General features: G+C 35.3%; 2 protein-coding genes across 2 annotated transcripts in view; one reads left to right on the top strand and one right to left on the bottom strand.

The window, feature by feature from the left end:
* Nucleotides 1–2,325: 2,325 nt before the first annotated feature.
* On the top strand, nucleotides 2,326–14,642 carry LOC148953536 (oxaloacetate tautomerase fahd-1, mitochondrial-like). The gene is made up of 3 exons (XM_089087731.1): nucleotides 2,326–2,481; nucleotides 13,342–13,488; nucleotides 14,207–14,642. Exons 1-3 carry the CDS (start codon nucleotides 2,446–2,448, stop codon nucleotides 14,546–14,548), a joined length of 525 nt encoding a protein of 174 aa, XP_088943857.1. The 5' UTR covers nucleotides 2,326–2,445; the 3' UTR covers nucleotides 14,549–14,642.
* A 702-nt stretch (nucleotides 14,643–15,344) lies between these two features.
* The window catches only part of sxc (O-linked N-acetylglucosamine (GlcNAc) transferase sxc), a 65,632-nt gene continuing 59,189 nt past the window's right edge, over nucleotides 15,345–21,787 (bottom strand). Inside the window, exons 11-12 of the mRNA XM_089088588.1 lie at nucleotides 18,983–19,106; nucleotides 15,345–15,680 (exon numbers count right to left, since the gene is read on the bottom strand). Coding sequence (XP_088944714.1) covers nucleotides 15,521–15,680; nucleotides 18,983–19,106 — 284 coding nt within the window. The 3' untranslated portion in view covers nucleotides 15,345–15,520. The remainder of the gene's footprint in view (nucleotides 15,681–18,982; nucleotides 19,107–21,787) is intronic.

The following is a 21,787-nucleotide window of genomic DNA, read 5'->3' as shown; positions in this document are numbered from 1 at the left end:
ACATAAAAGACGGAAGTCAAATTTCTTCAAATTTTGATAATGATGGAAGGATTTTTGTTTTAGAACCGGTTTCCACAAATGATTTGGAGAAGATAGTGAATTCTTTGGGACCATCTGAGGCTCCTGGAATTGATCACATGCCGAAACGGGTTCTAAAACATGTTTTGCCGGTGATATCCAATATTTTGATTTTATTTTAACGAATTTGTCTTTTAAAAGGGAATTGTTCTAAAAGGTCTACAGAAAAGCCGTATTATACCTTTATATGAGTATGGAAATAAGGAAGAGATAAATAATTACCGCACTATTTCAATTTTACCAGTTATTTCGGAGATTTTTGAAAAAATAATGCATGATAAAATTAGTAAATTTGTGGAAGAAAATGAAATGATACCACGTAGCCAGTATAGATTTCGGAAAGGGCATTCGACAGATTATGCGATTACCCATTTTATTTGTAAAGTGAAAGATTTTCTAGATACGGGTTTTTATATCTCAGCTTTATTTATTGACCTGTCGAAAGCATTTGATAGAGTAAACCATAATCTTTTACTTAGAAAAGATTAAAGAACAATATATTTCCACCGTGAATTGTTAGTTGGATTGAGTCACATCTATCAGATAGGTCACAGGTCGTTATAGTAGGACCAAAAAGATCACTTGAGCACCTAATAACTTGCGCAATTCCACAGGGGTCGATTTTAGAGCCACTCCTTTACCTCATTTATACCGCGGGTATAGGAAATTCGATGAAAGATTGTTTGCCAAAATCATTCGCAGATGATACAGTTTTATTATTCCGAGCTTTAAGTCTTGAAACCTTTTTTAAGACCATGGAGAGCGCGTTGAATGAATTAATAAAATATGCGAGGAGTAACCGTTTATTGATTAATATTAAGAAAACAAATACATGATTTTTTCTACTATTAATAAGGTAAACACTGAACTATCCTTAACAGCCGATGGATATTTAATATGTAGGGTTTCAAAATTTAAATATTTAGGGGTAATCATTGATGAATTATTGTCATGGAAAGAACATGTAAATTCAATACCTATAAAAATTGCAAGAGGAGCTGGGATTTTGCATAGACTTAAAAATTTCCTTCCCCCAAAAGTTTTGCGAACCCTTTATTTTACTCTTGTTTATCCTTATATGCATTACAGTTTTTACGTTTGGGCTAATTCTTTTTGTTATAATTTAAAGAGAATTCAAATCTCACAAAATAGAGCTGTAAAGTCAATTTGTTTTAATAGACTTGATACTAAAGAAGTTTTCCTTAAATCTCAGTTGCTAACAGTAAGACAAGTTTGCCAGCTCCAAATTGCTGTTTTCATGTATAAATACTTGAATGGTCTAGCACCTCCAGGACTAACACAACTTGTCCTTTTTCATTTATCGTCATATTATCATGCTTATCCAACGTTGCAATCTACACATTTTTCTCTTACCTCGGATATTTGTCACACGCAAAGAGCAGCTTTTCTATCAAGTACGTTGGAGTGGAATTATGGAACAGTTCCGCTGGAAATAAAAGATTCTGTTTCAGTTCCGTCATTTAAATATAATTACAAGAAACATCTTCTTTATAATAGTACGAATAATTAGTTTTTTGGAGGATTCTCTCTTTTTTATGTAGTGCATAGTGCCTTTTTTTTTTTTTTTTTTTTTTTTTTTTAAAGTTTGTTTGTTTGTCAATAATTAGTGATAGTATTTGTGTGAATATTCGAGTTTTTTTCTTTTCAAATTTTGTTTGTTTGTCAATAATTAGTGATAGTATTTGCATGAATATTCGACTTTTTTTAAAGTTTGTTTGTTTGTCAATTTGTTGTTGGTCAATAATTAGTGATAGTAGTTTTATGAATATTCGAGTTCTTTGGGGACTACATTTAGGCCCTAGGGATCATTGATCAGTCCGTGGAGTTGTTTTATTTGTGTGTTTATATTGAATAAAGTCAAAAAGAAAGTTAAAAAGGTTTATTAAAAAGTATAAAAGTTTATTAATGTTAATTCTATCAGCCATAAGCCGAAAAACATGGCGAGCTTAGGGGTAGAGAAGGATGTCAAAATTCTCCCGGAGATGGTTGGTAAAAATAAACTAAGGCCTGAAAATAAATGCTTATTTTTAAATAGCTATTCACCTTCCCAAAATTTCAGAATGCAACTATCATACCACCTGTACTTGAAATAATATTTGTTATTGTATTGCTTGCAATGGCTTATCACAGCGTCCATCAATCATGATTTCCTTCTCTGGATTCTGTCCATTGTAATTGGCTAAAATTTCCAACCGATGCCGGTCCAAAGCATCACCCGTAGTTTTATTTTGAATCAGCCGAACTCAGATATTGGTCACACCAAAGTATTTATTGTTTGTTTTCAGTGACCATGCTAAAGAACTTGGCAATACTGTACCTGACACACCATTGCTCTTCCTCAAGCCAATGTCTGCCTGCATCCTTGAAGGTGAAGCGATTGAGGTTAGTGAAAATCAATTTACTCTTTATCACAGCAAAGATATCTAATTTCCTAATAGCGTCATTCACAGGGTTGCTACCAAGGTTACGTTCGTACCATTTTTGGTAGGTTTTAAATAAAACGGTACGTATTACATTACGGTCCTAAAAACGTTAGATTTTTGTTACGTTTTTGAATTTATGTTACAATTAAGTTACGCTTTTTAATAATGAGGAATTTTCTCATTTTTTGAGTAATCTATTTTTCCCCCCGTGGAAAAATCCGCTGTTCCCATTTTAATTACACTGACATGAGTATCGACATTTTTTCACATTGCGGTCATTTAATCTTTTCAAACTATTATTCAGTTATTAGGATGAGAAAATACCCACTTCGCTTACTCGCATAGTAAGTTAAGATAACATTCTCTCTCATGAGCATACGATTATCATTTGTTTAGTGACAAGTGACAAGTCAGTTAGTAACCTCATCAACTTTCAATTTCATCAGTTGACTTTGAATCTTGTTCCGTCAACAGTCATACTAAAATTATATGGAGAAGGAGCTAGTTTCATTAGTTAGTGCTAATGAGATAAGAAAAACATGATGAAAATATAAAAATTTAGAACCAAATTTGGGCTGTATATTTGCACATTAGGGGTGGGTGGGTGGTTAAAGCATAGTATATATTAAATACGTAACCTAATATAGGTACTTCCCCCCCCCTAAACCACAAAAAACAATAGTTTAAATATCGTAAACGGAATGGCAAACCACACTTTGTGATCCAATTCTCTATTGACTGATACCCGTTTGACTAGTTTCCTTTAGCATCTATCTTGCATGTGTATCAGCTAATTGACTAGTACCGATGATATATGTATTCTTCTTTCCGTAACAACCTCACCCCCCCTTCTGATTGGTTTGACAAAATATCAGGTTATATACAAAAGTTGCTCTTTATATATGGGATTATGAACAGCTTGAACAGCTGGTATTGACAAAATATATGAAACTGTAAAATGAGCCATTTTTGGTTATATATAAGCATTGAGGAGGGGGGGGGGTAGTGGAACTGGAATTTTCGATTTTATGCTAACATTTTTCCAAATATCATGGTCACTTTTTTGACATTATGCCCCCCTCCCCATCTGCGGTCCCATATATAACTGTATAAATACATTTCATTGTTGTGTCGAATCTTGTGATGACATTCTTTCTTGTTACATTCTTTCGTGTTCTTTCATATTGTAAAGTATGAATTTTATTGGTTGATTTTTTTTTTTTGATATATTGCTAGGGCTATATCCCGGACAATCAGGGAGGTGGGTGTATTTTCAGAAAAGAGGCCATGATATTTGGAACTAATATAAAAAAAATAATTTAATGGTACTGCTTGTGTGTTTAGCATGTTTTCATAGGCAGCGCGATAGCACTGCCTAAGTAAAGAACGATGTGGGCACAATGTATTATTTATTTTTTCTCCATACCCGGGCACTTCGTATCAAAGGAGTTGTTGTAAAGACTTCGATAAGGCCTCAGTCGATTGGAAATTGGTTTGGCTAGTGCACTTTTTAAAAGTAGATAGTAATTGGAGGGCATCTTGCCCCCCCCCCCCACGCCCATCATTCTCCCAAACATATCCAATCAAAATTTTGAGATGTCCATTTTGTCCAGCGTCATTGATTTCCAGATAGAAAATATGTTTTTGAGGAGGACACTCCGCCACAACCCTCGGGGCAAGGGTTTTAAGTTATGCCCTGAGGGCATATAAGAACGATCATTTATTATTTTTTTTCCTTTAGAGCAGGGCTTTTCGTATGGAAGAAGTTGTCGTAGAAACTTCGAAAAGGGCTCATTCAATTGGAAATTGGAATAGCTTGTGCCCTTTTTAATAGTCGTAAGTGATTGGAAGGCAACTAACACCCCTTCCACGCCTACCATTTCTCGAAAAACATCCAATCAATATTTTGAGATAGCTATTTTGTTCAGCGTAATTGATTTCCAGATAGAAATTATATTTTTGGGGAGGACACTCCCCCACAGCCTTCAGGGTAAGGGTTGTAAGTCATGCCCTGGGGGGCATCTAAGGTTTTTTTCTATAGAAGGCGTTGTCGTAGAAACTTAATAAAGGCTCATTTGATTGGAAATTCAAAGGGCTAGTGCCCTTTTTAATAGTCAAAAGTGATTGGAGGGTAACTAGCCCCCGCCCCCACGCCCCGCATCCCCCCAAACACATCCAATCGAAATGTTGAGATAGCCATTTTGTTCAGCGTAGTTGATTTCCAGATAGAAAATATATTTTTAAGGACACTCCCCCACAACCCTCAGGGCAAGGGTTTAAGTTATGCCCTTGGGGGCATATAAGAACGATGTTGGCACAATATATTATTTATTAATTTTTTCCTTTAGAGCAGGGCACTTCGTATTGAAGAAGGTGTCGTAGAAACTTCGAAAAGGGCTCATTACATTGGAAATTGGAGTAGCTTGTGCCTTTTTTAATAGTCGAAAGTGATTGGAAGGTGACTAACACCCCTTCCAGGCCCGCCATATCCCGAAACACATCTAATCAAAATTTTGAGATAACCAATTTTTCAGTGTAGTTGATTTCCAGAAAGAAATTATGTTTTTGAGGAGGACAGTCCCCCACAGCTCTTAGGGCAAGGGTTGTAAGTTATGCCCTGGGAGCATATAAGGTTTTTTTTACAGGAGACGTTGTCTTAGAAACTTCAAAAAAGGCTCATTTGATTGAAAATTCAAAGGGCTGGTGCCCTTTTTAATAGCCTAAAGTTATTAGAGGGCAACTAACCTGCCTCTCAAGCCCACCTTTTCCCCAAACACATCTAATCAAGACTTTGATATAGCCATTTTATTCAACGTAGTCTTAAGTTCTGGAAATTAGGTCTTTAAGGATGACAGCGCTCCCACAGCCCTCAGGGCAAGGGTTGTAAATTATGCCCAGGGGGCATATAAGATTTTTATAGAACACGTTGTCGCAGAAACTTCAAAAAGGGCTCATTCGATTGGAAATTGAAATGGCTAGTGCCCTTTTTAATAGTCGAAAATGATTGTAAAGCAACAAACACCCCTACCACGCCCACCATTTCCCCAAATTCATCCAATAAAAATTTTGAAATAGTCATTTTGTTCCACGCAGTTTAAAGTTCAGGAAATTATACCTTTGAGCAGGACGCTCCCCCCACAGTCTTCAGGGCAAGGGTTACAAGTTATGCCCTGGGGGCATATAAGGTTTTTATTGAAAACTTTGTCGTAGAAACTTGAAAAAGGGCTCATTCGATTGGAATTTCAAAGGGCTAGTGCCCTTTTTAATAGTCGAAAGTGATTTGAGAGCTCTTTTCCCCAAACACATCCAATCAATATTTGAGATAGCCATTTTATTCAACGTAGTTGAAAGTTTTGGAAATAAGGTCTTTAAGGATGACAATTCCTCCCCCCTCCGCAGCCCTCAGGGCAAGGGTTGTAAGTTATGCCCTGGGGACATATAAAGTTTATATAGAAAGTTTTTATAGAAATTTAAAAAAGGGCTCATTTGATTGGAAATTTAAATTGCCCTTTTTAATAGTCGAAAGAGAGTGGAGATTAATTAATCCCCCTCTTACGCCAACCATTTCCCCAAAAACATTAAGACAAAGTTTAGAGATAGCCATTTTGTTCAACAAAGTTGAAAGTTCTGGAAATCATGTATTTAAGGATGACAACCCCCCCCCCTAGAGCCTCAAGAGCAAAGGTTGTAAGTTCTGCCTGGGGGACATATAAGGTTTCTATAGATAGAGTTGTCGTAAAACTTCAAAAGGGGCTCATTCAATTGGAAATTGAGAGGGCTAGTGCCCTTCGTAATAGTCAAAAATGATTAGAGGGTAACTAACCCCCCTCTCACGGCCACCACTCCTCCAAACACATCCGACCAAAATTTTCAAATAGCCGTTTTGTTCAACGTAATAGAAAGTTCTGGAAACTAGGTCTTTGAAAATGATACCCCCCCCCCAGCAATCAGGGCAAGGGTTGTAAGTTATGCCGTGGGGGCATATAAGATTGTTATTGAAAGTTTTGTCGTAGAAACTTCAAAAGGGCTCATTTGATTCGAAATTGAAAGGAGCTAGGGCCCTTTTTAATAGTTGATAATGATTGGAGAGCGACTACCGCCCCTCTCACGCCCACCATTTCCCCAAACACATCCAATCAAAATTTTGAGAGCCATTTTGTTTAACGTAGTTGAAAGTTCTAAAAATTCGGTCTTAGAGGATGACAACCACCTTAACAGACCTTAGGGTGAGGGTTGTAATTTATGCCCTGGAGGCATATAAGGTGTTTATAGAAAGCGATGGCATTTCCAAAAGGGCTCATTCGATTGGAAATCGAAAGGCCTAGTGCCCTTTTTAGTAGTCGACAGCGATTGGAAAGCTTGAAATTTTTATAGTAAAGATCGACGTGGGTATAAAGTATTATTTCTTGTTGTTGTTGTTGTTTAGACCAGGGCACTTTATATCGAAGGAGTTGTCGTGGGAACTTCGAAAAGGGCTCATTCGATTGAAAATAGAAAGGCCGATGCCCTTTTTAATAGACGAAAGTGATTCGAGGGCAACTAATCCCCCTTCCACTCCCACCCTCCCATTTGCCCATTATGTTTAAAAACTAAATGTTGCCTTAAGATTAGATCAAAATGCACTGTGTCAATTCTATTTACCAATAAGGAATCTTAGCAGTATCCCAAGAACGACTAAGGGTATTATGTTCAAACTTTCGGGGCTACTTCTGATTTAACCTTAAGGCTCTTAAGATTTAACCAAATCAAAATAGCGTAAGTGTATCCAAGCTATCAAAGAAAGTAAACAGTTTTGTTGCGAATGGTATCAAGTTTTTCATTTCAGGTCAACTAGAGGAGGTATGAAACTAAATTAAAGTACCATTTGTATCTAGATTTTTAAAAGGGTGTATGTTGTTAAAAATTGCTGAATTTTTTTTTTCCAGCATACAAATAGCAGGCCAAACTATAAAGTCTTAAAAAACGAAAAGATTTAAAGTATTATTTTCTTTTTCCCTGAAAAGACTGTGTCAATATAAAATTAACAGAATTTAATTAAAAAAAATTTTTCCATAAAATAAGTTTTTCAAAGAAAAGTAAAGAACTCCATTAAACAAAAAATGAGCAAAAAATAAAATCAAATAATCTACCAAGCGTGAAACTACCACAAATCAGCATTGATAAATAAATGAAACCCAAAACGAACAGAAATTATAATAAATAACCGGGAAAAATAATTTCTGAGACCACACTGGCTAATCATGATAAAAATTTGTGAAATACCATTTAGATTTGTGTTTTTTATTCAGTTACCCTTTCACCGTTACTGAGAAAGGGTCGTCCAATTTTAGTTTTGTGTTTTTATATTAAGGTTTGGTTTTTTATATTTTTATCAGTTTTCTTCTGCACTGAGGACAGTCAAGCGGAGGTCTTGACCGAAATATTTGCATAATTTTTCAATTTTTTCACTAGCTGTTAATTGTCCTCGTTTTCTTCCTTTCTTCGCAATTTTATGTTTTATAAATAACCGAGTCAAACTTAAAACGATAAGAAATTAACATAAGTTGGGCGCAAAACCCCTATGCCTTCCCAAGGCCCGAACAAAATTTGCACTTTACTGAAAAAATACAAATGAATGTACATTGTCAGTTTAAAATACATATACTGATATTTATTAATAAAAATGTTAATATTATTTTATTTACTAAAGTTATAAAAGTAAAAACATTTATATGTTTTTCAGTAAAGTGCAAATTATGTTCTGGCCTTGGGAAGACATATGGGTTTTGAGCCCTACTCATGTTAATTTCTGCTCGTTTTGAGTTTGACTCAGTTTTTTATTGTAATTTCTGTTCGTTCTGGGTTTCATTTATTTATTGATACTGATTTGTGGTAGTTTTACGCTTGGTAGATTATTTGATTTTATTTTTGCTCATTTTTGGTTTAATGGAGTTCTTTACTTTTCTTTAAAAAACTTATTTTGTGGAAAAAGTTTTTTTAATTAATTTCTATTCGTTTTATATTGACATAGTCTTATCAGGAAAAAACAAAATAATAGTTTAAATCTTTTCTTTTTTTAAGACTTTATAGTTTGGCCTGCTATTTGTATAACTTTAATAAATCAAATAATAATAACATTTTGATTACTAAATATCAGTATATGTATATTAAACTGACAATGCACATTCATTTGTATTTTTTTCAGAAAAGTGCAAATTATGTTCTGGCCTTGGAAAAGCACAATAAAACTTATATACCCCCAGGGCATAACTTATAACCCTTGTCCTGAAGACTGTGGGGGGAGTGTCTTGCTCAAAGGTATAATTTCCCGAACTTTAACTGCGTGGAACAAAATGGCTATCTCAAAATTTTGATTGGATTTGTTTGGGGAAATGGTGGGCTTGGAAGGGGTGTTAGTTGGCTCCCAATTACTTTCGGCCATTAAAAAGGTCACAAGCCATATCAATGTCTAATCCAATGAACCGTTTTTGAAGTTTCTACGACAACGCGTTCTATAAAAACTTTATATGTACCCAATGCATAACTTACAACCCCTGTCCTGAGGGCTGTGAGGGGGTTGTTATCCTCACAGACCTAATTTTCAGAACTTTCTACTACGTTGAACAAAACGGCTTTCTGAAAATTTTGATTGGATGTGTTTGGGGGAATGGTGAACGTGTTGGTTACCGTCCAATCACTTTCAACTATTAAAAAGGGTACTAGCCCTCTCGTCTCCAATTGAATGAGCCTTTTTTGAAGTTTTTACGACAACTCTATCATTAAAAACCTTATATGCCCCCAGGGCATAACTTACAACCTTTGCCTTGGGGACTCTGAGGAGTTTGTAATCCTTAAATATATAATATCCAGAGCTTTCAACTACTTTAAACAAAATGGCTATCTCTAAACTTTGATTGAACATATTTGGGGAAACGGTGGGCGTAAGAGGGGGCTAATCACTCTCCAGTCACTTTCGACTATTAAAAAGGGCAATTTCAATTTCCAATCAAATGAGCCCCTTTTCAAATTTCTACAAAAACTTTCGATATAAACCTTGTATGCCCCCAGGGCATAACTTACAACCCTTGCACTGAGGGCTCTGATGGCGTTATCATCCTAAAAGACCTAGTTTCCAGAACTATCAAATATGTTGAACCAAATATATATCACAAAATTTTGAGTGGATGTGTTTTAGGAAATGGTGGGCGTGAAAGGGAGGTTAGATGCCCTTCAATCACTTTCGACTATTAAAAGGACACCAGCCCTTTCAATTTTCAATTTAATGAACCCTTTTTAATGTTTTTACAACATCGCTTTTTATAAGAACCTTACATGCTAGTAGGGAGCTATCAATAATTACTGGGCGCACACCACTGCTGCCATCTATAATTGAGTCTAACGCTGACAGTATATAATTTATTCAAGGATTATTGATCGAGTCTAATGGGGTCAATGCCCCCTTTTTCAAGGTCGATTTATTTGTTGTTTCTAGGTGTAATGACTCCGGGGCGAAGTTTGCACATGCGCATTGAATACTAACGGTACAATGTTATTGAATACTGACCTTACATAATTTATTCAAAGATTATTGATCCACAAAGGGAGACAGATTTCTGAATTTGTATATTCAATTTAATTTTCACTCGTTTTAAGATTTATTTATTCATTTACATTAATATCTATTGCATGTTTGTTTGCATTGATTGTTTATTTAATTTCTGTTCGTTTTAAGTTTCAAAATATTTTTTTCGTTTTTTAGCTTGAGTTTCATATTCAATCTAAGCATTACTAGCTTTAAGATCTATTTATTCATTTATATTATTACTTGTTGTATGTTTTTTGCTATGATTGTTCATTTAATTTCTGTTCGTTTTGGATTTTAGTTTTATTTGGCATTTATTCTTTAATGGTAATTTTTGGTCGTTTCGAGTTTGAATTTTAACAGGTATTTGTATCTGCTGAGCTTAAGTTTAAAATGGCCTTTACTTTTCTTTGAAAAAACTTATTTTTTGGAAAGTTTTTTTCAATTAATTTTTGTTCGTTTTTTATTGCAAAAAAAAAGGAATTAAAAATTCCTTATTTCGAAATCAGAACTTTTTGAGAAAATCAAATGTTCATCAAAGTATCAAAACTGGTATCAAAGTAACAATTTCACAGTGAAAAAATTGGTTTGTGTCTATCTCGGAGTTTCTAATATCTGATATTTTAACTATTTTTAACAAAATTGCCATTTTATAATTTTTATCGAATAGGTCTTGGGAAAAAGGGCATGCAGGGGGGGGGGGCTAATTGCCCTTCGGTCTTTTTTGACTCTTTAAAAGTGAACTAGAACTTTCTATTTTCAATCAAATGAGCCCTCTCTGAAGTTTATAAGAGCATCCCTTCTATAAGAACCATATATATCCCCAGAGTATAACTTACAACGCCTGTCCCTGGGCTCCGAGGGGGGGGGGTGTCGACGAGTTTTGATATCTGATGTTTGAAACATTTTTGACAAAATGGTCTCCTCAAATTTCTATCGGATGGGTTTATCCATCCGATAAACCCAAAGGTGTGGAGGGTGAGAGAGGCTAGTTGCCCTCCAATCTTTTTTTAACTCTGAGAAAATGAACTAGAACTTTTAATTTCCATTCAAATGAGCCCTCTCTGAAGTTTATACGAGCATCCCCTTCATAAGAACCATATACGGCCCCAGGACATAGCTTAAAATGCCTGCCCCCGGGCCCTGGGGGGTTGTGTCGACACTGGAGTTTTTGTTATCGGACCTTTGAACTATTTTAAAAAAATGGCTATCACGAAATTTGCATTGGATGGGTTTGAGAAAAAAGGGGGTGGGGGGGGGCTAGGGGCCCTCCGATCTTTTTTGAATCTTAAAATTGAACTAGAACTTTCAATTTCCATTCAAATCAGCCCTCTCTGAAGTTTATACGATCATCTCTTCCATAAGAACCATATATGCCCCCAGGGCATAACTTGTAACGCCTGCCCCGGGCCCTGGGTGGTTGTGTCGACACCGGAGTTATTTTTATCTGACCTTTGAGCTATTTTTTAAAAAATGGCTATCTCAAATTTTCTATTGGATGCGTAGGGGGGGGGGGGTATTTGCCCTCTGATCTCTTTTGACTCTTAAAACTGAACTAGAAATGAATTTATACGAGCATCCCTTTCATGAAAACCATATATGCCCCAGGGCATAACTTACAACGCCTGCCCCCGGGCCCTGGGGGTTATGTCGACACCTGAGATTTGTTATCTGATTTTTAAACAATTTTAAACTTAATCGCTATATCAGAACTTTTCTTGGATGCATTCGGAGAAAAAAGGGGCGTGGGGGGGGGGGGGTTAGTTGCCCTCCAATCTCTTTTGACTCTCAAAAACTAAACAAGAAATTTCAATGTCCAATCAAATTAGCTCTCTCTGAAGTTTTTACGAGCATCCTTTCCATAAGAACTATATATTCCCCTAGGGCATAACTTACGACGCCTGCCCTGTGGCCCTGAAGGGCTGTGTCGACCCTGGAGTTTTCATTATATGGTCTTTGAACTTTTTTTTTAATGGCTATCTCAAAGTTCTTATCAGATGGGTTTGAGAAAAAGGGCGTGGAGGAGGGGGGTTAGGTGCCCTCCAATCTCTTTTGACTCTTAAAAAGTGAAATAGAACATTCAATCTTCAATCAAATGAGCCCTCTTTGAAGTTTATACGAGCATGCCTTCCATAAGAACAATATATGCCTCAAGGGCATAACTTACAACGTCTACCCCCGGGCCCTGGGGGGTTTTGTCGACACCGGAGTTCGGGTTATATGATCTTTGAACTATTTTTAGCAAAATAGCTAAAATTTTTATCGGATGCATTTGGGAAAAAAGGGCATGGGGGGGGGGTGGTGGTTACCCTCCGATATCTTTTGATGCCTCTTAAAAAGTGAACTAGAACTTTCAATTCCAATCAAATGAGCCCTCTCTGAAGTTTATATGAGCATTCCTTTCATAAGAACCATATATGCCACCAGGGCATAACTCATAACTCTTGCCCTGAAGACTGTGGGGGGAGTGTCCTGCTCAAAGATATAATTTCCAGGACTTTCAACTACGTTTTTGGGGAAATGGTGAGCGTGGAAGGGGTGTTAGTTGCCTTCCAATCACTTTCGAATATTAAAAAGGACACTAGACATTTAAATTTCCAATCGAATGCCCTTTTGAAGTTTCTACGACAACGCTTTCTATGAAAACTTTATATGCCCCCAGGGCATAAATTATAACCCTTGCCCTGAGAGCTGTGGGGGGGGGGGGGGTGTCATCCTCAAAGACCAAATTTCCAGATTTTTAAACTACGTTGAAAAAAATGGCAATTTCAAAATTTTGATTTGATGTGTTTGGGGAAAAGGTGGGCGTTAGTTCCTGCCAATCACTTTCGACTACTAAAAAGGACACTAGACATTTAAATCTCCAATTGAATGAGCCCTTTTTGAAGTTTCTACGACAAAGCTTTCTACAAAAGCTTATATGCCCCCAGGGCATAACTTACAGCCCTTGCCTTGAGGGTTGTGGGGGGAGTGTCCTCCTCATAAACATAATTTCTAACTGGAAATCAACTACGCAGAACAAAATGGCTATCTCAAAATTTTGATTGGATGTGTTTGGGGAAATGGTGGGCGTGGAAGGGGTGTTAGTTGCCTTCCAGTCACTTTTGACTCTTAAAAAGGGCATTAGAACATAACCTTACTTTACTATAGGCAACATCATAGCGTTGCCTCTGATCCGGAAGACAGTAAAGGTTTCCAGTACGAAATCGAACTTTCCCCTCTTCTTTCTATCTAGTAAACAACTATCCTTTTTTTTAGATTCCAAAAGGCTGTAAAGATTTCCAGCACGAAATCGAATTAGCCGTTATAATTGGAAAGAAATGCCGACAAGTTCCTGCCAGTGAAGCAATGTCGTACGTTGGAGGTTATGCTCTAGCTCTGGATATGACAGCAAGAGATTTTCAGGTAATTCCCGTTGTAGACCCCCCCCCCTGGTTAGGATTTGTTTGAGTTTTTCTGCATTTTCCATTTGCGTTCACGCGAATTTGAAAGCAAAACAGGTCATAAAAATCCCATGTTTAGCCCAGGGCCAGAATTTTTTTTTCGGGGCGCATGTTTTCATTTTTATAACTTTAAGAAATTAATTATTAATATTAATTTAACTTAAAAATTGATTTTAAGGAATAAATAACAGCATATGCATATTAAACTGACTATGCACGTTCGTTTGATTTTTTTTCAGTAAAGTACAATTTATATTCTGGCTTTAAGAAAGCATAAGGGTTTTGAACACTACTCGTATTAATTTCTGCTCGTTTTGAGTTGACTGTGTTATTTATTTTAATTTCTGTTCGTTTTTGGTTTCATTTATTTATTGATACTGATTTGTGGAATTTTTATGCTTGGTAGATTATTTGATTCTATTTCTGTTCTTTTTGGTTTAATGGAGTTCTTTACTTTTGTTTGAAAAACTTATTTTGTGAGTTTTTTTTTAAATTAATTTCTGTTCGTTTTACATTAGCAGTCTTTTTCAGGGAAAAAGACTATGCCATAGTCTTTTAACTTAAATGTCGACTCGGAGGAGAAAAAGAGGAGGGGAGGGGGGGGGGCATAAATCCGATTTTCTTCTTCAACATAATCTTTTTGTGGTTAGCTTATAAATTCTCATACAGTTTAATTTCAGAGAGAAGCATCCAAAAAAGGTCAGCCGTGGGCGTTGGCAAAATGTATTGACACTTCATGTCCTGTCAGTCAGTTTATTGATCCATCAGTCATTCCAGATCCTCATAATCTTGACCTCGTTTGCAAAGTGAACGGCGAGATAAAGCAAAAAGGAAATACTAAAGATATGGTTTTCCGAATACCCGAATTGCTTAGCTACATTTCAGAGTATTTCACGCTTGAAGAAGGGGATATGGTTCTCACTGGAACACCAGCTGGCGTCGGGCCAGTTGTGGCAGGTGACGTCATTGAATGCAGTCTTAGTGATGTTATCACTTGCAAGTTTAATGTGAAAGCTCGTTAATTGGAGAAAAATAGTAATGGGAATAGTCGTTTATTGCACCCGGTTATTTTTCTTCTTTATTCTGAGGAATGAAATAAATTGTTGGTTGTTGTAATTTTTTGAATGAACTTTTTTGTATACATCTATAGGAGAGTAGTGGGCTGTCATGATTTAATGAATCCCAAGTATTTAAAACCTGACAAATTCTATTGCTATGCAGATTTTAGCATATTCCCGTCTTTCTGAAACTTCAGAAAAAAAATCAAGAATATAATATAAAGCTTTATAAGAAAAATATAAGATAAAACAAGCTGAAACGGCCCGGGTTGCACAGGAATATTTATGATGACTGATCCGTGTGCTTTTGGTATCACACTTCTAAATTTTTAGTGCTCGTTGATATCAACTCACCATCAAATACCCCTCCCTCCAAAAACTCCTTTCAATCCCCTCTTGACCTTTTACTGCCATTTACCCCCGTCTTCCGCCGCAAAATGTAAACAAAATCAAAGTGGTTCCATTTGAGATCAAACCTGAGAACTACTGCGAGTAAAGTAGACGTGACAATCACTAAACTATCGGAACATGCAAATAGATCTTACATAAATTATGATTCCAGTGCAAAAATACTCAATTTCACTGAAGAGCCAACATTCCCCCTCCCTTACTCGCCTTTCCTCCCGTTGAACGTTAAAGTTTCTAAAAAAAAGGATTAAATCTTTTTAAATAGTTAACCCTCCATAGTCCATATTCCAAGCCAGAGCTTTCATTACTTAGGCATGAGTATTGTTTTATGAGCAGCTACCTTTTTGACAGAAAGAGGTTGATTAAAACAAAGCAAAAAATTAAATAACACAGTTTATTCTGGTACTAAATTTACGGACAGCAGGTAACTAATTTTAACGCGGTTTGATCAAAATTCAAGAGAGAGAAAAAAGTTCAAATCAAGAAAAATAAAATGAAGTCCCCGAATTAAGTTACAGAGAAAACGAATCAGTTTTCCAAATCTGTTGTATGGTCTGCTTTTTCTCCTCTCGAATACCTTTCCCAAAGGCGATAGTATAGTCTTTCCATATCTGAGGCATAGATTTTAACATCAAACAGGGGACTATCGGCTCTCATTTTCCAAACTTTGGCTCTCATCGCTTTCAAACTGAAATCAAAGAAAATGGATGAAAAGATAGTAACACAATTTCTACAATAGAGAGCAACAGCCATTACTTCAAAATATTTTTCATTACGATTTGTATAGGTTTGAAGAGAAACGGGGGGAGGAGAATAATCAAGGGCTTTCCAAAGAAAAAAGCCAATTAAAAAAAAAAATCTTCAAAAATGATATACGAGAGAAGAAACTTCATTGCGGCTGTTGAGATCTCTAAACTATAGTTTTAAATAGTTTCAAACCATATATGTTAAATAGATTTAACTAGCTTTAAACGTATATCTGACTAGTATATATACTAGCAAAGAGACGTTTATACGCAACTAAACGACGAATCAAATCTACGATAAGATGTCTCTAGAGGGGCTGCAGGAAATTCCTGCCTGAATTTACTCCGAAAGGCCTCCCCCTGTAAAAATAGTGATATTAATACATTTTTTTCTGCTTTCAATTTTCGATAACGCAAAATGGTGTGGGTTGTATAAAGAATTATTGAAGTTTACTCATCATGGAGGAGAGTTTGAAGTAATTTTTTTCGTCCTAATTACTGAAGGGTTCCGCGCCCCTAAGAAATTTAAAGCAGCGCATTTACATTTTACTCTGCACAAACTTAATCAACAATTTCGGCATTTTCTTTGTTTCGGTATTACAAAATAGCTAATTTATATTGGCATATATATATTTGCCTAATTTTAATCTAATGATAATTATAATAATATACTTACAACCTACTTTTAAACAAAACAAGTTGAGTAAAACTTTTATCTCAGACAAAAACAACAAAACTGGATATATATATATATATATATATATATATATATATATATATATATATATATATATATATATATATTTATATATATATATATATATATATATATATATTTATATATATATATATATATATATATATATATATATATATATATATATATATATATATATATATATATATATATATATATATATATATATATATATATATATATATATATATATATATATATATATATAAATGTTGTTTTGATTGTATTTTTTGTTCACTGCTTTGTTGAAAGTCGACGGACTGCAGCTAAACTAGCAAACAAAGAAGTGCATTTCATTTATAATTTATGAGTTTGTTTATTAACATGAGAGATAGTTAGGGGTGATGGATCTTCAAGTAAATATAGTCTTCACTTTTAATAGATTCACACTTATCCACTGAATGTTGAGAGGAGACACTTTTTCACTTGGTCAGGAAAATGGAAAAAAACATGAAAATTTTCGGAATTACGTTGATAAAAACGTTACTATAAAAATCTGATGACTCACAAGCAAGGCCGTACCCAAGGGGGATTGGATTCCGATTCAGATCGTCAACTTCTATTCGCTCTCTTCATATTGAAAAAGTGTTGCCATCTAACGGACTGGTGCAGAAGCAAATACTTAAAAGTGACAACATTCCAGTTCAGCGCTACCACACAGGTTAGTCCTCCCTGTCCCCATCACCACCACTTGTTACAAAAGTTATATAATTCATTTAAATTATAATATATAATTCATTTCTAACCAGAGAAGCACATTTAACGCGGAAAAGATTCTTTCAAAGAAAACAAATTTTCTTCTCGTTACTAGCAGTTAAGCTTAAACATTTTTTCCTGAACATCTTATAGTTCCTGATGATGGTGTAAAAGCGGAGGAGTTAGATCGTATAGGGCCAATCTCCATTGCTAAGGCTTCTTATTAGGTACATAATAATTAGAAGAAAAAATAGTCTCTTACATTTGAGCTTTCTAGAATTGAAGTAAAACTTATGCAAACTACTTATTTCTTGATAGACGCTAAGAATAAATATTAATGTAATAAAAATATTAAAGTAAATATCTTTTGTCCCCCTGGACCCAGCTTAGGTGTAATCACATCTTAGATTTTTGTTAGCTCTTTCCAAATTATGAACAATTTAGACAAGTATCACATTTTCGTCAGTGTTGCCACGTTGAACCGTAAAAATAAATGATCAAAACTAATAAGTTAAATTTGCCAACGCTGTTCTTCTGTAAAAATTCAAAAACAAACGATCTATTGGTTCTTAAAGATAACAACACCTTAACTACACGTGAAGGTCTTTTTATTAAACACTGAAGTCCTGGTTCTGACTTTTTTTTTTTTTTTTTTTTTTTTATTTGGCCTCAATTCCTTAAAACTGCATAACTAAACGTGGAGGTCTTCTATTAAGCATTGAAATCCTGATTTTTCCTAATTTTTTAAGATGTAAATAGTTGACTAAGTTTTTAAATAATGATTTCATTTTCACCATTTTGATACTTCACACTTAATTAGTAAAGATGGTGGGACCAGAGAAGATGTTAAAAATAGAATAGCCAAGGCTCAGGGTGTTTTTTCACAGTAAAAAAAGTCTGGAAGAAAAGGAAGATAAGTCTGAAAACCAAGATTAGAGTATTAGAAGCTACAGTGATGATAGTGGTCAAATATGGCTCCAAAAGTCTGAAGCATGGGCGCTCCGAAAAGCGGATGAAGATTTGCTAGATGTATTCCAGAGAAATTGCTTAAGGATTGTTCTGGGTACCCGGCTGACTGACCGTATTTCAAACAATAGGCTATACGAAAAATGTGGTTCAATACTGCTCTCTAGGGCTTTAATGAAAGAAAGGTTGAGGTAGCTAGGGCACGGTGTGCGGATGAAGGATGACAGATTGCCAAAGATTGTTCTTTTCGGCCAACCGTCTAGGGCTAAACGGAAAACAAGTCGTCCTCGTCTGGTGTGGGAGGAAATCTAAAAGAAAGATTTAAAGGAAACGGGAACTTCGTGGGCGGGTGTATAAAGGGAGGCTTTGAATTGATTGGGGTGGAGGAGGAGCGTGCGTAGCTGTGTTGGCCTCGTGCAGCTTGATTCTGCAGTGAGTTATTAGTAGTAGTAGTAAGAATAACGAGGTTTGCGGTCTGAGAGTAAGACGATTTCAAGCTTTCTTTCAGTGGGTCGTCTACAAAAAAACTAACTCCTTCCCCCACCTGCAAAAAGTTAGTTTCTATCTTAGTTTAAGGTTTATTGAATCATATGTCGTAATTCATATGACATGTAGCAAGAGCACAGTCCATGAAAAACGGTCGAGTTACAGTATTACTATTCATTTATATTCATACAATATTTATACTGTTCATTTTATGTTTATACTATACATAATACATTATACATATTATATTTATACTATTCATTTATATTTCTATTATATTATGTTATTTATAATATCATTTATATTATATCAAAGTGGTAGTGATAACAGAGTACTTACTATTCTCGATCGTTGCCAAGACGAACAGCAATATCTTCATAGTCTTTTGGAGAAGATGCTATGAGTTCAGGACAACCAAGTGTCGATAACTGAGAAGCTGCCACTCGGGAAGCCAGAGTCTCACCTAAACAGTTATAAGCAATTTTAATAGAAAGTAATTCTTCTCAACTAATATTTTCCCAAGAGATCTTCTACTACTACTAACAACGCACTGCAGCCCAAAGCCGCCGCCTGAGGCCAACATAGCTATGCGCGCTCCTCATCTATCCCAATCTATTCAAAGTATCCCTCTTTACACTGTCCCAAGAAGTTCCCATTTCCCTTAAACCTTTCCTTACAACATCCACCCACCCTATTCGGGGACGGTCACCATTGTCACCAACGATATCACCTTGGGACCAACCCCAAGAGATCACCTAGAAAAATAAAGAATCCCCTTTCTTGATGTTTTCTAACCCTATAACAGAAAAAATCTTGTGATACTTTAGTTTTTAAGGAATCACTGAAGGATTTTTGATTTTATTACTTAAGATACTAATCATTGTTAAATATATTTTACAATTAGAAAAAATTCGACAAATCTAAACTAATAAAGTTTTTGAACTAAGTTTTGTTTTACCATATTTACCGATATAATACGATAGTATCAGAACAGTAGAAATGTGCATGATTTTAAACTATGAACAGTTCCGAGGGAATAAATATATTATGAAAAAGTCAACAAGCAAACTTTTATTAATATTCCAAGTCCTTAATATACGTTTGCTGCCCAATAATTGACTCCAATAATTCCAACACTCATGTGTAATACATTCAGTACTTAGTCCACGATATTATAGCACATTTTTATGAGCCGCTAGTGACCCTGCAGAAATGATTCCAGAATTTCTACGAAATTATTGAGCCGAACTTCAACTACACGTCGAAAAACAAATTCCACTTTTTATAGAGTTCCATAGAGTTATTATATATAGCTATTATTATATTTATAGAGTTTCATAGAGTTAGAGTCCCACTTTTTATAAAGTTTCATAGATTTATTATATATAGTTATTATTATAGTCTTTTTATAGAGTTTTATAGAGATCAGAAATGCCTTCAGTGACCTATTAAGGGACTATACACCAATGGTTAACATCGTGGTATAATAATGAAATAAAGATTGTAAAACGAAATCCTCGGTCTATGACTATAACACTCGGTCCTTTATAGATGTTGACGCCCCATTGGATGTTTCAGCATGGTAATTGTTCTCTGTCGTTCATATGAGGAATAGAAATTAGAATCGATTTGGTCACAATATACGCATATTTCTGATATTTCTTCGTTAAGAAGTAATTAGGGAAGTTCCTTTAGTAAGTATGATTGTTAACTCTTGTTTCTTTATTTTAGGGGGGGGGTTGATCTCACAAGCACCAATATAATGTATCAAAGTAATAAATTATTTTAAGGTTTGTGGTGAACAAGAGGCAATGTGACCTGTTTGGTTACCATCTTTTTACTGTAGCAGCGTACATAATTTTCTAACCCCTTCAATGGCGGATCCAGGGGGCGAGGGGAGCGCCCCCTCCCTAACGTAGTCTAAAGTAGTGTAATTTACTTCATTAACATAAATTTGCATTAATTAAACTTGCTCCTAACGCAAGTGTATCGGATCAACCTATTATGCGCCCCTTCCCCCTAAAAAAATCCTGGATCCGCCCTTGAACCCCTTAGATAAATTTTAATTCTCGAGATGGTCGTTTAAACTTATGCTCTATTATTATTATTAACAATAAATTTCTGTCTCTCAATGGCCGCCACTGGAATAAAATGATGGTGCTACCCTGGATTGCCAAAATCACTACCTATGAAAAATTATGCAGCTAAAATTATCAGCTGGGTTATCGCCAGAATCATGGCTGCTATCAGGGTACAGAGCTGCTATTAGCGCAGAACAGCCAAGTGTCGTCAACAGCTTTGCTGCCACCCAAGAAGCCATAACCTCAATAAAGCAATTATGTACAATTCCTATAAACAAATAAATATAGCAGCAAGAGACATTCAATATTACTAATTTTGTGTGGAAAATACAGATATCCGCCTTTATTTATTACAGAGCCTTTAGGACTATTTTCACCATGTAGCTTTAAAGTCATATTAATCAATCGCGTAAGAACGCATAGAATCGAATATATCGTATGATTTTTTATTCTTTTTTCACAATAAGCTAACTAATAATACAAATTTCAGGGGAGCGCAAAAAATTGTAATGTTGGCTACAACACAATATTTCATTATCAACATAGACACTACCTCGATTATAGTGGGTTGCTGTAACCCCGCACCCGGAGTTGGGGACATCTTTCCATTCCGTGAAATTAAAAAAGTTGGTTGAAACTTCACTTCTGAGGCTCCTGATCTTCCCTTCCTATTAATCCTATTAATCCTTTCCTACATGCAAGGGCGCTATTATTTTGTGGTTGAGGAAAGATAGAATATCAAGAAATATTTAATGACTTTTAGAAAACTGAAGGACATTAAAAGAATCCTAGATGTATAGTACATATAAATTCTTGCTATTAGTCATATTGTGATGAAAAATAAAAGTTAAAAAAAAATCACTAAAACAAGGAGAGGGGGAAAATGTTTATCATTAAAAAAAAACTACAGGAAAACAATCAGACGAGATCTGTCGAGTAACGTATCGTATAACGTGTCGAGTAACGTATATAACGTATATATATATCGTAAGTAACGTATTTGTTAAATAGTTACTTTTCTTCACTACTGCTTGAATAGCATCTACTTCAATAGCACCTCTAC

This window comes from Artemia sp. Qi Xiang Cuo, chromosome 4, assembly GCF_049724085.1.
Source record: "Artemia sp. Qi Xiang Cuo chromosome 4, ASM4972408v1, whole genome shotgun sequence".
NCBI lineage: Eukaryota > Metazoa > Arthropoda > Branchiopoda > Anostraca > Artemiidae > Artemia > Artemia sp. Qi Xiang Cuo.
Note: the sequence above shows the minus strand (reverse complement) of the source record. Positions and strands in the feature narration are given on the sequence as shown.

What these genes read in the sequence shown, in the direction of transcription:
- LOC148953536 (XM_089087731.1), top strand. Translation starts at nt 2,446, where the DNA reads ATGTCTGCCTGCATCCTTGAAGGTGAAGCGATTGAG. An exon ending in TTGAAGGTGAAGCGATTGAG is followed by an intron (nt 2,482 to 13,341) that starts GTTAGTGAAAAT and finishes CCTTTTTTTTAG; the next exon opens with ATTCCAAAAGGCTGTAAAGA. An exon ending in TGACAGCAAGAGATTTTCAG is followed by an intron (nt 13,489 to 14,206) that starts GTAATTCCCGTT and finishes GTTTAATTTCAG; the next exon opens with AGAGAAGCATCCAAAAAAGG.